The sequence below is a fragment of the Dipodomys spectabilis genome, unplaced genomic scaffold (genome assembly GCF_019054845.1).
Source record: "Dipodomys spectabilis isolate Male_0828 unplaced genomic scaffold, ASM1905484v1 ptg000208l, whole genome shotgun sequence".
Taxonomy (NCBI): domain Eukaryota; kingdom Metazoa; phylum Chordata; class Mammalia; order Rodentia; family Heteromyidae; genus Dipodomys; species Dipodomys spectabilis.
In genome coordinates, this window is record NW_024870885.1 from 450,051 (window position 1) to 464,064 (window position 14,014).

At 54.5% G+C, this 14,014-nt stretch overlaps 1 protein-coding gene across 1 annotated transcript in view; it reads left to right on the forward strand.

The window, feature by feature from the left end:
• Tbcd (tubulin folding cofactor D) overlaps positions 1 to 14,014 on the forward strand; it is a 164,854-nt gene that overhangs the window by 131,070 nt on the left and 19,770 nt on the right. The window contains exons 24-29 of the mRNA XM_042696601.1: positions 3,044 to 3,106; positions 3,803 to 3,879; positions 4,806 to 4,887; positions 8,732 to 8,850; positions 11,096 to 11,187; positions 12,086 to 12,226. Of these exons, the coding sequence (XP_042552535.1) occupies positions 3,044 to 3,106; positions 3,803 to 3,879; positions 4,806 to 4,887; positions 8,732 to 8,850; positions 11,096 to 11,187; positions 12,086 to 12,226 (574 nt within the window). The remainder of the gene's footprint in view (positions 1 to 3,043; positions 3,107 to 3,802; positions 3,880 to 4,805; positions 4,888 to 8,731; positions 8,851 to 11,095; positions 11,188 to 12,085; positions 12,227 to 14,014) is intronic.

Consider the following 14,014-nt stretch of genomic DNA (forward strand, 5'->3'; position numbering starts at 1 on the left):
TGGGGCAGGTGTGAGGACAGTGGATGGAGTGATCACTCTGGGGCAGGTGTGAGGACCGTGGATGGAGTGATCACCCTGGGGCAGGTGTGAGGACCGTGGATGGAGTGATCACTCTGGGGCAGGTGTGAGGACAGTGGATGGAGTGGTCACTCTGGGGCAGGTGTGAGGACCGTGGATGGAGTGATCACTCTGGGGCAGGTGTGAAGACAGGGCATGGAGTGATCACTCTGGGGCAGGTGTGAGGACAGGGCATGGAGTGATCACTCTGGGGCAGGTGTGAGGAGAGTGGATGGAGTGATCACTCTGGGGCAGGTGTGAGGACCGTGGATGGAGTGATCACTCTGGGGCCGGTGTGAGGACCCTGGATGGAGTGATCACTCTGGGGCAGGTGTGAGGACAGTGGATGGAGTGATCACTCTGGGGCAGGTGTGAGGACAGGGCATGGAGTGATCACTCTGGGGCAGGTGTGAGGACCGTGGATGGAGTGATCACCCTGGGGCAGGTGTGAGGACCGTGGATGGAGTGATCACCCTGGGGCAGGTGTGAGGACCGTGGATGGAGTGATCACCCTGGGGCAGGTGTGAGGACCGTGGATTTAGTGGTCACTCTGGGGCAGGTGTGAGGACAGTGGATGGAGTGATCACTCTGGGGCAGGTGTGAGGACCGTGGATTTAGTGGTCACTCTGGGGCAGGTGTGAGGACCGTGGATGGAGTGGTCACTCTGGGGCAGGTGTGAGGACAGTGGATGGAGTGATCACTCTGGGGCAGGTGTGAGGACAGTGGATGGAGTGATCACTCTGGGGCAGGTGTGAGGACCGTGGATGGAGTGGTCACTCTGGGTCAGGTGTGAGGACCGTGGATGGAGTGGTCACTCTGGGTCAGGTGTGAGGACCGTGGATGGAGTGGTCACTCTGGGGCAGGTGTGAGGACCGTGGATGGAGTGATCACTCTGGGGCAGGTGTGAGGACCGTGGATGGAGTGATCACTCTGGGGCAGGTGTGAGGACCGTGGATGGAGTGGTCACTCTGGGTCAGGTGTGAGGACCGTGGATGGAGTAATCACTCTGGGGCAGGTGTGAGGACAGGGCATGGAGTGATCACTCTGGGGCAGGTGTGAGGACAGTGGATGGAGTGATCACTCTGGGGCAGGTGTGAGGACAGGGCATGGAATGATCACTCTGGGGCAGGTGTGAGGACCGTGGATGGAGTGATCACTCTGGGGCAGGTGTGAGGAGAGTGGATGGAGTGATCACTCTGGGGCAGGTGTGAGGACCGTGGATGGAGTGATCACTCTGGGGCAGGTGTGAGGACAGGGCATGGAGTGATTACTCTGGGCCAGGTGTGAGGAGAGTGGATGGAGTGATCACTCTGGGGCAGGTGTGAGGACAGTGGATGGAGTGATCACTCTGGGGCAGGTGTGAGGACAGGGCATGGAGTGGTCACTCTGGGGCAGGTGTGAGGACAGGGCATGGAGTGGTCACTCTGGGGCAGGTGTGAGGAGAGTGGATGGAGTGATCACTCTGGGGCAGGTGTGAGGACAGTGGATGGAGTGATCACTCTGGGGCAGGTGTGAGGACAGGGCATGGAGTGATCACTCTGGGGCAGGTGTGAGGACAGGGCATGGAGTGGTCACTCTGGGGCAGGTGTGAGGACCGTGGATGGAGTGATCACTCTGGGGCAGGTGTGAGGACAGGGCATGGAGTGGTCACTCTGGGGCAGGTGTGAGGACAGGGCATGGAGTGATCACTCTGGGGCAGGTGTGAGGACCGTGGATGGAGTGATCACTCTGGGGCAGGTGTGAGGACAGGGCATGGAGTGGTCACTCTGGGGCAGGTGTGAGGACAGGGCATGGAGTGATCACTCTGGGGCAGTTGTGAGGACAGGGCATGGAGTGATCACTCTGGGGCAGGTGTGAGGACAGTGGATGGAGTGGTTACTCTGGGGCAGGTGTGAGGACAGGGCATGGAGTGATCACTCTGGGGCAGGTGTGAGGACAGGGCATGGAGTGATCACTCTGGGGCAGGTGTGAGGACAGGGCATGGAGTGGTCACTCTGGGGCAGGTGTGAGGACAGTGGATGGAGTGGTCACTCTGGGGCAGGTGTGAGGACAGGGTATGGAGTGATCACTCTGGGGCAGGTGTGGGGACAGGGCATGGAGTGGTCACTCTGGGGCAGGTGTGAGGACCGTGGATGGAGTGATCACTCTGGGGCAGGTGTGAGGACAGGGCATGGAGTGATCACTCTGGGGCAGGTGTGAGGACAGGGCTCGGAGTGATCACTTGCGGCAGGCATGACTTGGTCGTCACTGTGGCACAGGAGTTAGGAGAGGTTGTCCGTTGCATGCCATCTGAGTAGCACCCAGTAGCTGCTCCCTGTGAGACAGTGATCAACCCTCCATGGCACCGATTCGTCATAAGGACTCACTGGAGCGGAGTGCTTGTCCATGCTCTCGGGGACCTCTCCCTGAGGGTCCTGTGCCCCGCTGTTGTGCTCCTGACCTGAACTGGTGTGGTGGAACCTGCCGACACCCATGAACTGGACTCGTAGGTGTTTTCCTGTCTTTCCGGCAACCTGGCATGGCTGCCTGTGACAGGAGCACTTCCTGTGACCTGGAGATGGTCCTGGCCTGAGACAGCACTAAGTGCTCCTCCTTAGCCCCTGTTCACTTGTACAGATGGCCTTACTCACGCAGGTCTTTTGCATTGTGTTTGTGTCCTCTGAGGTGGCAGTCAGGTCCTCCTTATGCAGAGCCCCTACCCCTGCAATCTGTCTAGGGGAGAGGACTGACCCCTGCCTTGCTGGATAAATGCTCTTTTACTGAGCTGCATCTCAGCCTGTGTAGCGATCCTGACCAGGCCAGGATCCGCAGGTGCATACAGGAGGACCTGAAGTTCCTCCCAGTGGGGAGGCAGCCTGGGCTGGCCAGCGAGCAGGGAGGTGGGGGAGAGCTTGATGCTGGCAGTGCACACCGTGACGCACAGCCAGGCCCGGGCTGTGAGAGGCACTTCGGAGTGCTAATGGTGCTTTTTCCTCTTTTCCCCTAGTGTGCGTTTTAATACAGAACTTGTCACTTTCCAGAATGCCCTTTAAAGGTGACCCTGTCATAGGTAAGTGCTTTTCTTTTCAAGAGTGTATATAGGATTTTCTTACACAACTGCTTCAAGTTACAAAGTAAAAAGTGAGGCTGTTAGCATGGGATTAGAAGGTCACAGTGTAGAAGGCCTGTCTTGAAGCCACTCTGAGGTCCTGTGGCCGGAGGTCCCTTTCTTGTCCCTTGCCCAGCACCCAGCTGTGGCTGAGCCTGTCACAATGCACCCAGCGCCACGGTTATGGCCCTGGTGGACCCTTGAGGACCTGGTGACAGAATGCCGGGGTCAGGTCCGGGCTCCAAGCAGCAGGCACCCAGCCCGGACCTGCCTGGCCCTCCAGCCTGACGTCACTAGGTTTTTGTTTCTTAGCTTATTAGAGTAAGTAAGCATCCTCTGCCTCCTCCCAACTCATTGTAGTTGAGTTGAATATTCAGTTAACATGGGTGGAGACCAGGTGTGAGCTAGGAAGAGACCCCTTGAAGCTTTACGCTCTGATGAAAGGGCCGAGCCCGGGGCCGCGTTTCCCATGCCTCCGCCTGGCTTTGCAGCAGTGTCCAGCAGTCTCTCCTGGCGTCCTGTACCCGGGGAAGCCTGTGGACTCTGAGCAGTCTGCAGCGCTCACTCGGGCCTCTCTGTCCCTCCCGGGGGGGCTATCTGCTTAAACACAACTGAGTGTTCTGCGTTTGGTAGGTGACCATCCTTTTGTCTTGGCAGATGGCTGGCAGTGGCTGATAGATGACACTCTGAGAAGTCTCTACCTTATTTCAACCCAGTCTAGACAGCAGATCAAGGTGTGTTGGGCATGAGCCCGTCTCACCTGCATGCATGGCAGGTGGCATAATGCGTTGCGAGCCCTTTCTGGGCCATTTGGAATTTGGCATGGGCCTGCTACCAGGCTTATAATCAGGAAGCCGCAGTGGCCCCTAGTGACCAGAATGCTAACTTTTTTTTGGTTGGTCATGGGGCTTGAACTCTGGGCCTGGGCTCTTCAGCCCAAGGCCGGTGCTCTGCCACTTGAGCCACACAGCTCCACTTCCAGCCTTTTGGTGGACCTGCTCTGTGCGGCCTTTCACCATGTTGTTTTGCCCTGGCTTGTCTCTCCTCCTCCTCGCCCCAGGCTCTCTCTTGTTCCTGAGGCCCCAGGGACCCTGCGGTCCCCTCTGTGAGGCCCTGTGCCGCTCAAGCAAGCCTACCTCATCCCTGCAGTGCTTCCAGCCAGAAGGAGAAGAGGAGTGCTTCATTTTATTATTTGCCCGGTCATAGAAGATGGGGAACTGGGGCTGGGATGGTGGCTCCATGGTAGAGCGCTTGCCTTGCATGCCTGAGGCCCTGGGTTCGATTCCTCAGCACCACATAAGCAAAAAGAAAAAAGCCGGAAGTGGCACTGTGGCTCAAGTGGTAGAGTGCTAGCCTTGAGCTGAAGAGCTGAAGGACAGTGCCCAGGCCCAGAGTTCACACCCCACGACCTACCAAAAAAAAAAAAAAAAGTGGAATTAACACTTTTTGGAAGAAATAACCAAATTCTGTTTTTTTTTAAACTTTAAACTAGTACAGCAAATTTAACGTGATCACTGTGTCTGATAGATGTCAGAGCATATATATATGAAGGAAAGGTCATAATTTGGTGAAAGGTGGCTGCTTAGACATCAGAATGACCCTGGCGCCTCTGGCCAGGCACTTCACTGCAGAGCTCTGTACACCATGCCCTCTGTTTCAGGACACAGCTGTTGCGGCCCTAGCCGCCCTTTCCAGAGAATACTACAGGAAGGGCCCTAGGGAGGCAGGCCCTGCCGTTGCTGGTGAGTGAGCTGAGGGGCCAGCCCCCGTTGTGGAGCTGGAGGTGAGGGCTGCCTAAACCCCTTGAGTTGTCCCAGGACCTGGCTGATTGGGCAGTGGGCTGGGGGTGGGGGTGGGGATTGGGAGACTGGGCCATACAGATTCCAGGAAAATTGTTTGCTCTGTCAGGCAAGCCTAGCTGCCTGAGGAGGGTTTTCACTTGTGAACAAGAGGCGTTGCCAGAATATGTGTTCCTGTGCACTGCGTTAACACTGTTGATGCGGAAGCAGCGTGTTCACATTAGCAGGGCCGCCGCCACCTCTCCCTCCCCCTCCCTCTCCCCCTCCCCCTCCTCCTCCCCCCCCTCTTCCTACCCCCTCCCCCCCTTTTTGGGTGCTGATCCTGGAGCTTGAACTCAGGGCCTAGGTGCTGTCCCTGAGCTTTTTTGCTCAAGGCTAGTGCTGTGCCACGTGAGCCACAGCTCCATTTCTAGTGTCTTTGGTGGTTAAAGGGAGGTAAGAGTCTCATGGACTTCCCAGCTTCTTACTTCCTTTTTCACATATGTGTACTGAGTGTTATGACTAGATTTGTGCACCATGTTTTTCTATTCATTTCCTTCCCCCTCTTCACCTTCCCTTATTCAAACATGTTTCAACTTCCTATAATTCATTTGGTTAAATCTGTTCATTCCCCCAGGGTTTGCCTCAGGAGGCGTTGTAGTTCAGTCTGTGGTGCTGTGCCTCAGGTTGGTCCTGTGTCCCTGTGTAGTTCACGTGGGAGGTTGTGTTTTGGATCTGTGATCTACATGCACACTTTGTCTTTCTATGCCTGACTTAATTAACTCAGTATGATCTTTTCCAACTCCAGCTCCATCTATTTCCCTGAAAATGGAAATGTTGTTGTAGGGCTTGAACTCAGGGCCTGGGCACTGTCCCTCAGTTCTTTAGCTCAAGGCTACCACTTGAGCTTCAGTGCCACTTCTGGCGTTTTCTGCTTATGTGGTGCTGAGGAATCGAACCCAGGGCCTCATGCATGCAAGGCAAGCACTTTACCACTGAGCCACCTTCCCAGCCCCTGAACTTCTACTTCTGAGAAGTGTTTATTTAAGCTCCTCTGCCCATTTATCAACTGAGTTACTGGGTCTTTGTTTATTCTTATTATCAGACTCTCATCAGATCCTCATTAGACCATCAAAGATCTCCTACCATGTCCATTGTCTTTATAGTTTAATGACAATATCCTTCATTGTACAGAAGCTCTTTAGCTTAATGCAATCCTTTTTGTCAGTTTTCATGTTTGCGAGGTCCTTGGAATCCTACTCAGGAGATTCCTATGTCACTATGTCTAGCACTTCCTCTCCTCCCTCCTATGGTAGTCTCAAGTTCAGGTCTTTGATCCACTCTGAATTGAGAGTCTTCAGCATGTGGAAATCTAGTTCTCCTTGTACCGTTTATTAAAGAGGCTATTCTTTCTCCAACAAATATCAATTGGTTATAGGTGCATGGATTTATTTCTGGGGTTTTGAATCTGTACCATTGGTCTTCAGCTCTGTTTTTGTGTCAGTACCAAGTTGGTTTTTGTTGTTGTTGTTGTTTTAAATTGTGGCTTTATAGTATTTTTTGCCCAGAATTATTTTGGCTGTTTGAGGCTTTTGTGTTAACAGGTGAATTTATGAATTTTAATCTCTCTCTCTCTCTCTCTTCCTTTTTTTTTTTTTTTGGCCAGTACTAGAGCTTGAACTCAGGGCCTCACACCTTCAATTGGCATTTTTGCTCTAGGCTGGCACTCTATCACTTGAGCCACACCTCTACTTCCTCTATGAATTTTTTTTCCCTAGTCCTGGGACTTGAACTATGGACCAGGGCACTATCCCTGAACTTTCTTTATTTTGCTCAAGGCTATCACTCTACCACGTGAGCTACAATGCCACTTCCAGCTTTTTTGAGTAGTTTATTGGAGATATGAGTCTCATGGGCTTTCCTGACCTAGATGGCTTCACACTGTGATTCTCACATCTCAGCCTTCTAAATAGCTAGGATTACAGAAATGAGCCACTGGTGTCTGGCCTTCATATAAATTTTAAGATTTCCTTTTCTCTACTCAGGAGGCTGAAATCTGAGGATCACGATTCAAAGCCAGCCCGAGCAGGAAAGTCCATGAGACTCTTATCTCCAATAAACCACTAAAAACCCGGAGGTGGCGCTGTGGCTCAAGTGGTAGAGCGCTCACCTTGAGCTGAAAAGCTAAGGGACAGCGCCCAAGCCCAGAGTTCAGACCCCACGACCGACAAAAAAAAAAAAAGGATTGCCTTTTCTATTTCTGTAAGGAATCACATTAAAGTTTTTGATGGATATTGCATTAAATTTGTAGATTGCCTTTGGCAGTGTGGACATTTTCAGGTATTGATTCTCGCAATCCAGGAACATGGGAGGTCTTTCCATTTTCTCATGTCTTCTTTGGTGTCTTTCTTCAGCATTTATAGTTTTAATTATAGAGGTCCTTCACCTCCTTGGTTAGGCTTTTTAGTAGGTATTTTAGGTGTTTTTTTTGGGGGGGGGGTCCGGTCGTGGGCCTGAACTCGGCCTGGACCACTGTCCCTCAGCTCTTCAGCTCAAGGCGAGCGCTCTACCACTTGAGCCACAGTGCCACTTCCGGCTTTTTTCTTTTTGCTTAAGTGGTGCTGAGGAATCGAACCCAGGGCCTCCTGCATGCAAGGCAAGCACGCTACCACTGAGCCACCTTCCCAGGCCCTGTTTTTTTTTCTTTTTTTTGTGGTGCAGCTATTGTGAATGAAGTTGTTTTCCTAATTTCCTTCTCATCCTGTTGTTGGTATACAGAAAAGCGAGTTGTTTTTGTGTGCTGATTTTGTATACTGCTTCATTGCTGAAGGTCCTAATCAGGTCTAGGCTGATGAAGGGGATGGTGTCCTTAGAGGTTCTCAAGTATAGCTTATATTATCTGCAGATGGGGGCTGTTTGACTTCTTTCCTATTTTGGTTCATTCCATTTCTTCCATGTGTGTTTTTCTGCCATCCTGTCTGAGGGGGCAGAGCTTTGCTGGGGTGTAGTGTAGCCTCACACGCTCCTCTGTCCGGAGTCCTGGGGCTTCAGCAAACAGGACATCTCGGTAGTACCTGCAGAGTTGCTCACTGTCTTCAGAGTTCTTCCCTTGCCTCTCCAGTCTGCCTCTCCTCCTCCTCCTGCCAGGGTTCCTGGCCCACCTCTGCTTTTCCATGGACAAGGAGAATACCATTTCCACAGGTCTTGTTTTCTTAGTGAGTGAAGATGAGGCTCCAGACCTCTCTACCGTTTTCTCTCCCTTATAAGGTGATTGTATTTCCACAGCAAGCTTGATGCTCTCAGTGAATGAAATGCAAGTATAAATGTGCCATCTAGTCTCACAACACTTCTGGATTTGAGTTTTTGAAAATAAAACCATGTGACTAAAATCACTCAGGAACATCTTCCATCATTTTATAGGCCTGTAATCCTAACTACTTGGATTATGGTAGGAGGACAGCTGGGCAGAAAGTTCTCGAGACCCCCATGTCAACACTGGCACAGCAGCCAGGTACAGTGGCATATGCTGCTGCTCTCCTAACTGCGCAAGACACGTAAATAGGACTGTGATCCACGCAGGCCTGAGAACCGACGACAGCCGAGAGGACTGGGGGCAAGGATCAAGCGGCAGGGTCCCTGCCTAGCAAGCATAAGCCTGAGTTCAAGCCCTGGTTCTGCCAGAGTAGAACACAGTCCCCCTTGCGTGCGTCTTTCCAGGTGTGCCCTGGTTACTGGGTGCCTGGCTGGCCTTTCTGCAGGGCATGGACAGGCAGTAAGGCACTCTAGTCCCATGTCTCTTTCCTTCCAGGGGAACTGATCTCACAGTACCTCGCCCAGCTCCGGAGCCCTGAAGAAATGACTCGCTGTGCCTTCTCATCAGCCTTGGGTGGCCTCCCCCGCTTCCTTCTAAGTGGCCGTCTGCAGCAGGTGTGAAGGGCGGCCGGGCAGGCATGCGTCTGCCGCTAATGAACCCTGACTCGGCACCTGTGGCCACAGGAAGGGGTGGCCGTCAGCCTGGACTTGAGGGTGCTGGCAGACTTTACCTTAGAGAGGGGGGGAGAGAGAGGGGAGAGCTGCAGAGAGAGGGGGAGAGGGGGGAGAGGGAGGGAGAGAGGGAGGGAGAGAGTGAGCGAGAGAGAGCTGCCCTCAGGCCTGTAGGAGGGAAGCTGTGGCTGCCAGGCTGAGAACTTGCTTCTCCTGCTGCAGCCTGGCAGTGGAGGCAGGCTGGGCTCCGCTGGGCTCAGAAGGCCTGTGTCTCTTCCTTGGGAGCACACACACACTCCCTGTAGCGTGGAGCGTGAGCGAGGGGGGTCTGGCTGTCCCGCGGTGTGCTGGGGGCCTTGCAGCGTGGAGCGTGGAGCGTGAGCGAGGGGGTCTGGCTGTCCCGCGGTGTGCTGGGGGCCTTGCAGCGTGGAGCGTGAGCGAGGGGGGTCTGGCTGTCCCGCGGTGTGCTGGGGGCCTTGCAGCGTGGAGCGTGAGCGAGGGGGGTCTGGCTGTCCCGCGGTGTGCTGGGGGCCTTGCAGCGTGGAGTGTGAGCGAGGGGGGTCTGGCTGTCCCTCGGTGTGCTGGGGGCCTTGCAGCGTGGAGTGTGAGCGAGGGGGGTCTGGCTGTCCCTCGGTGTGCTGGGGGCCTTGCAGCGTGGAGCGTGGAGCGTGAGCAAGGGGGGTCTGGCTGTCCCGCGGTGTGCTGGGGGCCTTGCAGCGTGGAGCGTGAGCGAGGGGGGTCTGGCTGTCCCTCGGTGTGCTGGGGGCCTTGCAGCGTGGAGTGTGAGCGAGGGGGGGTCTGGCTGTCCCTTGGTGTGCTTGGGGGGTCCTTGCAGCCCGTAGCGTGGAGCGTGAGCGAGGGGGTCTGGCTGTCCCGCAGTGTGCTGGGGGCCTTGCATGCGCTTGGGCTTTGCTGTTGCTCTGTCCAGCCCTGCCAAGGCGCTTCCTTCGCGTGGTCCGTTGCGAGGAGCTGCACATTGAGAGGCCCAGGCTGGGCCCCTGCCAGGCCTTCGCCTAGGAGGCCTGCGGCCCTCTGCTCATGAGTCTCGCTGTCTCACGCCGCCCTGTCTGCTGGATATGCCGTACCAGCTAGTTCTCCTTCTGCCCCAGACTGCTGGTCACCCCTTCTCAGAGTCTGGGGATCGTCCGTCCCTCGCTTTTCTCAGGAGTACCCCTCACCTCCTTATCCTGATTTCATCCTGTGCTTCCCAACAAGGTCTGAGTGACTGGCACGCATCCGGTCTGTCCCTGGAGTCTGTCCCTCCCGACCGCAGTCTGTCTCAGACAGAATAAAACCACACGCACGTACGTGCGCGCGCACACACCCACATGCACCCACACATACACGCACACACGCGCACGCACACACGCGCGCGCACACGCCCACACACAAGCGCCCACACACGCACACACATACACGCACACGCGCACACACATGCGCACACACGCACACACACCCGCACACCCGCACACATGCACACACACAAGCGCCCACACACATGAGCCCACACACACATGTGCCCACACACATGCGTGCACACACATGCACACACGCCACACACCCGCATACATGCACATATACACGCACATACGCACATGTGCGCACACACACATGCACACACGCACACACGCACACACATGCACACACACGCACACATGCACATACATGTGCCCACACACACGCGCACACACATGCCCACACACCCGCACACACGCACACACACAAGCGCCCACACACACATGTGCCCACACACATGCACACACGCCACACACCCACACATGCACTCACACACATGCGCGCACACACGCCCACACGCACACACATGCGCACACGCACACATGCACGCGCGTGCACACGCCCACACGCACGCACATGCACACACGCCCCCCCCACGCATGCACACACATGCACGCACGCACGCACGCACACGCATGCACACACGCACACGCATGCACACATGCACACGCGTGCACACGCGTGCACACACATGCACGCACGCATACACGGACACATGCACGCGCACACGCCCACACACGCGCACGCACAAGCACACACGCGTGCGCGCGCACACATGCGCGCACGCACACATGTGCACACACACATGCGCACACACACACGTGCACATGCACGCACACACACACAGTCGCTTTGTAGCTGACACCTGTTTTGGGGGTTCTGCTGCCCTCAGGTGCTTGCTGGCTTGAGAGCCGTCACCTGCATTTCGCCCCAGGACGTGAGCTTTGCCGAGGCCAGGAGGGACGGCCTGAGGGCCATCTTGAGGTGAGTGGCTGGTGGGCTCTGCCGTGGACGGCGGCACCTGGCAAAGCACAACTAGAGGTGCTTTGTTGCCTTTGGTTTTCTAGTCCCTCCTCTCCCTTTCTTCCCCTTCTTTCCCCTCCCGTTTCCCCTCCTTTTTCTCCCTTTCCCTCTTTTTCCTTTCCTTTGGTGTCAGGTAGCTTCTCCAGTCTTGGAAGGCCTAGTGACAGTTATATGTTGTTAGTGAAAACAAATATTCAACCTGTTGTATAACTACAACTAGGAACAAGCTGGTACCGTGGCTCATGCCTGTGATCTCAGCTGCTAAACAGGCTGAGATCTGAGGTTAATGGTTCCAGGAGAAAGATTCTTCTCTCCAGTTCACCAGTCAGAAATTTGGACTGGAGGTATGGCTTGAGTGGGAGGGGGCCTGCCATGAATGAAAACGTCTAGCAAGAGCTCAAGTCCTGAGTTCCAGCACACACACAGAAAAAGAACCGGGGAACAGCCCGGTGAGACTTGAATCAGCACACAAATCAAAGCATCACAGGGCTGGTAGAGCTCAGCTGTAGAGAGCCTGTGTATTCATCAGGCCCTGAGTTCCATCCCAGGCCCAGGAAATGTGACACTGTGTTGGAGCCACCTCCACTTCTGGAGTCCGTGCTCAGGGCTGCTGTGTCTGCCTCTTTCCCGCCTCCTACAGCAGCACCAACCCCTTCTGTTGGGATGGGAAGGAGGAGGCTCAGCACCTTACAGGCCCCGGGGGCTGTAGAGTGTGACCCCACAGACATCCCACCTGCGTGCAAAGGCACCCTGCGGGTCTTGGTTTGCCAGGGCTGTTGTGCTGACTGTTGTGTTGACTGCTCGTCGTAGGAAGGCTTATCAGGACACTGACATGAGGTTTTGCACATTGTAATTTCAGCATTTGCCAGACGGTTGGTGTAAAAGCAGAGGGGCCTGCAGATGAAGTTGTGTGCAGAGAGAATGTTTCTGAGATTTACACTGCACTACTGGACTGCATGCGTGACTATACCACAGACAACAGAGGAGACGTGGGGTCCCGGTAAGGCTAGCATCTATGTCCCTGCAGTCCTACGAGCAGCCCTGAGGGATGGGGCTTTGGGCCGCTTATTCCCAGGTCCCAGATGACTGGAACCTATCCTGACCATGGTCCTCCCCGCAGCCGCTCCGCCTGCTTCCTCTGGTGCTCAGTGAGGCAAAGCATCCTATGGGATGGCTTTCCTGCTTCTACTTTCTTTCCTCATTTTCTCTTTTCTGACGTTGGCTTGAGGAAATGCAGTGTTCTGTTGAGTTGTGTTGCAGCTCTAGCTGGGGGCTCAACTGCTGATGCTAAGTTCATTCCTAACAAGACTCCTGGTGAGAGCCTGGAGGCGCCCGCTCACTGTGGGGACTGCTGGGATTCAGGACTCAGGAAGAAATTGGGGCTGTGGAGACTCTGCTCTGAGCTGAGGGTTTCCAGAGATGCGGCTGCAAGTTGCCTTGATTCCAGATTGTTCTGTCTGCGTGTGTGTGTGTGTGTCTGTCTGTCTCTGTGTGTGTGTGTCTCTCTCTGTGTGTCTGTGTGCGTGTGCATGTGTGTGTGTATCTGTGTGTGTATCTGTGTGTCTCTGTGTGTGTGTCTGTCTCTGTCTCTGTGTGTCTCTACATGTGCATGTGTGTGTATCTGTCTCTGTGTGTCTCTGTGTGTGTGCATGTGTGTGTGTATCTGTCTCTGTGTGTCTCTGCGTGTGCATGTGTGTGTGTGTATCTGTCTGTGTGTGTCTCTGTGTGTATCTGTGTGCGTGTGCATGTGTGTGTATCTGTGTGTCTCTGTGTGTCTCTGTGTGTGTGTGTCTCTGTCTCTGTGTCTCTGTGCGTGTGCATGCGTGTGTGTGTATCTGTGTGTCTCTGTGTGTGTCTCTGTGTGTCTCTGTGTGTGTCTGTCTGTCTCTGTGTCTCTGTGTGCGTGTGCATGTGTGTGTGTGTATCTGTGTGTCTCTGTGTGCGTGTGCATGTGTGTGTGTCTGTCTCTGTGTGTCTCTGTGTGCGTGTGCATGTGTGTGTCTGTCTCTGTGTGTCTGCGTGTGCATGTGTGTGTGTGTCTGTCTCTGTGTCTCTGTGCGTGTGCATGTGTGTGTGTCTGTCTGTCTCTGTGTGTCTCTGTGTGCGTGTGCATGTGTGTGTGTCTGTCTCTGTGTGTCTGTGTGCGTGTGCATGTGTGTGTGTCTGTCTCTGTCTCTGTGTGTCTCTGTGTGCGTGTGCATGTGTCTCTGTCTTTGTGTCTCTGTGTGCGTGTGCATGTGTGTGTGTGTATCTGTATCTGTGTGTCTCTGTGTCTCTGTGTGTGTGTGTCTGTCTCTGTGTCTCTGTGTGCGTGTGCATGTGTGTATCTGTCTCTGTGTGTATCTGTGTATCTGTGTGTGTATCTGTGTGTGTGTGTCTCTGTCTCTGTGTCTCTGTGTGCGTGTGCATGTGTGTGTGTGTCTCTGTCTCTGTGTGTCTCTGTGTGCGTGTGCATGTGTGTGTGTCTGTCTCTGTCTCTGTGTGCGTGTGCATGTGTGTGTGTGTCTGTCTCTGTGTGTCTCTGTGTGCGTGTGCATGTGTGTGTCTGTCTGTCTCTGTGTGTCTGCGTGTGCATGTGTGTGTGTCTCTGTCTCTGTGTGCGTGTGCATGTGTGTGTGTCTCTCTGTGTGTCTCTGTGTGCTTGTGCATGTGTGTGTCTGTCTGTCTCTGTGTCTCTGTGTGCGTGTGCATGTGTGTGTGTGTCTGTCTCTGTGTGTCTCTGTGTGCGTGTGCATGTGTGTGTCTGTCTGTCTCTGTGTGTCTCTGTGTGCGTGTGCATGTGTATGTG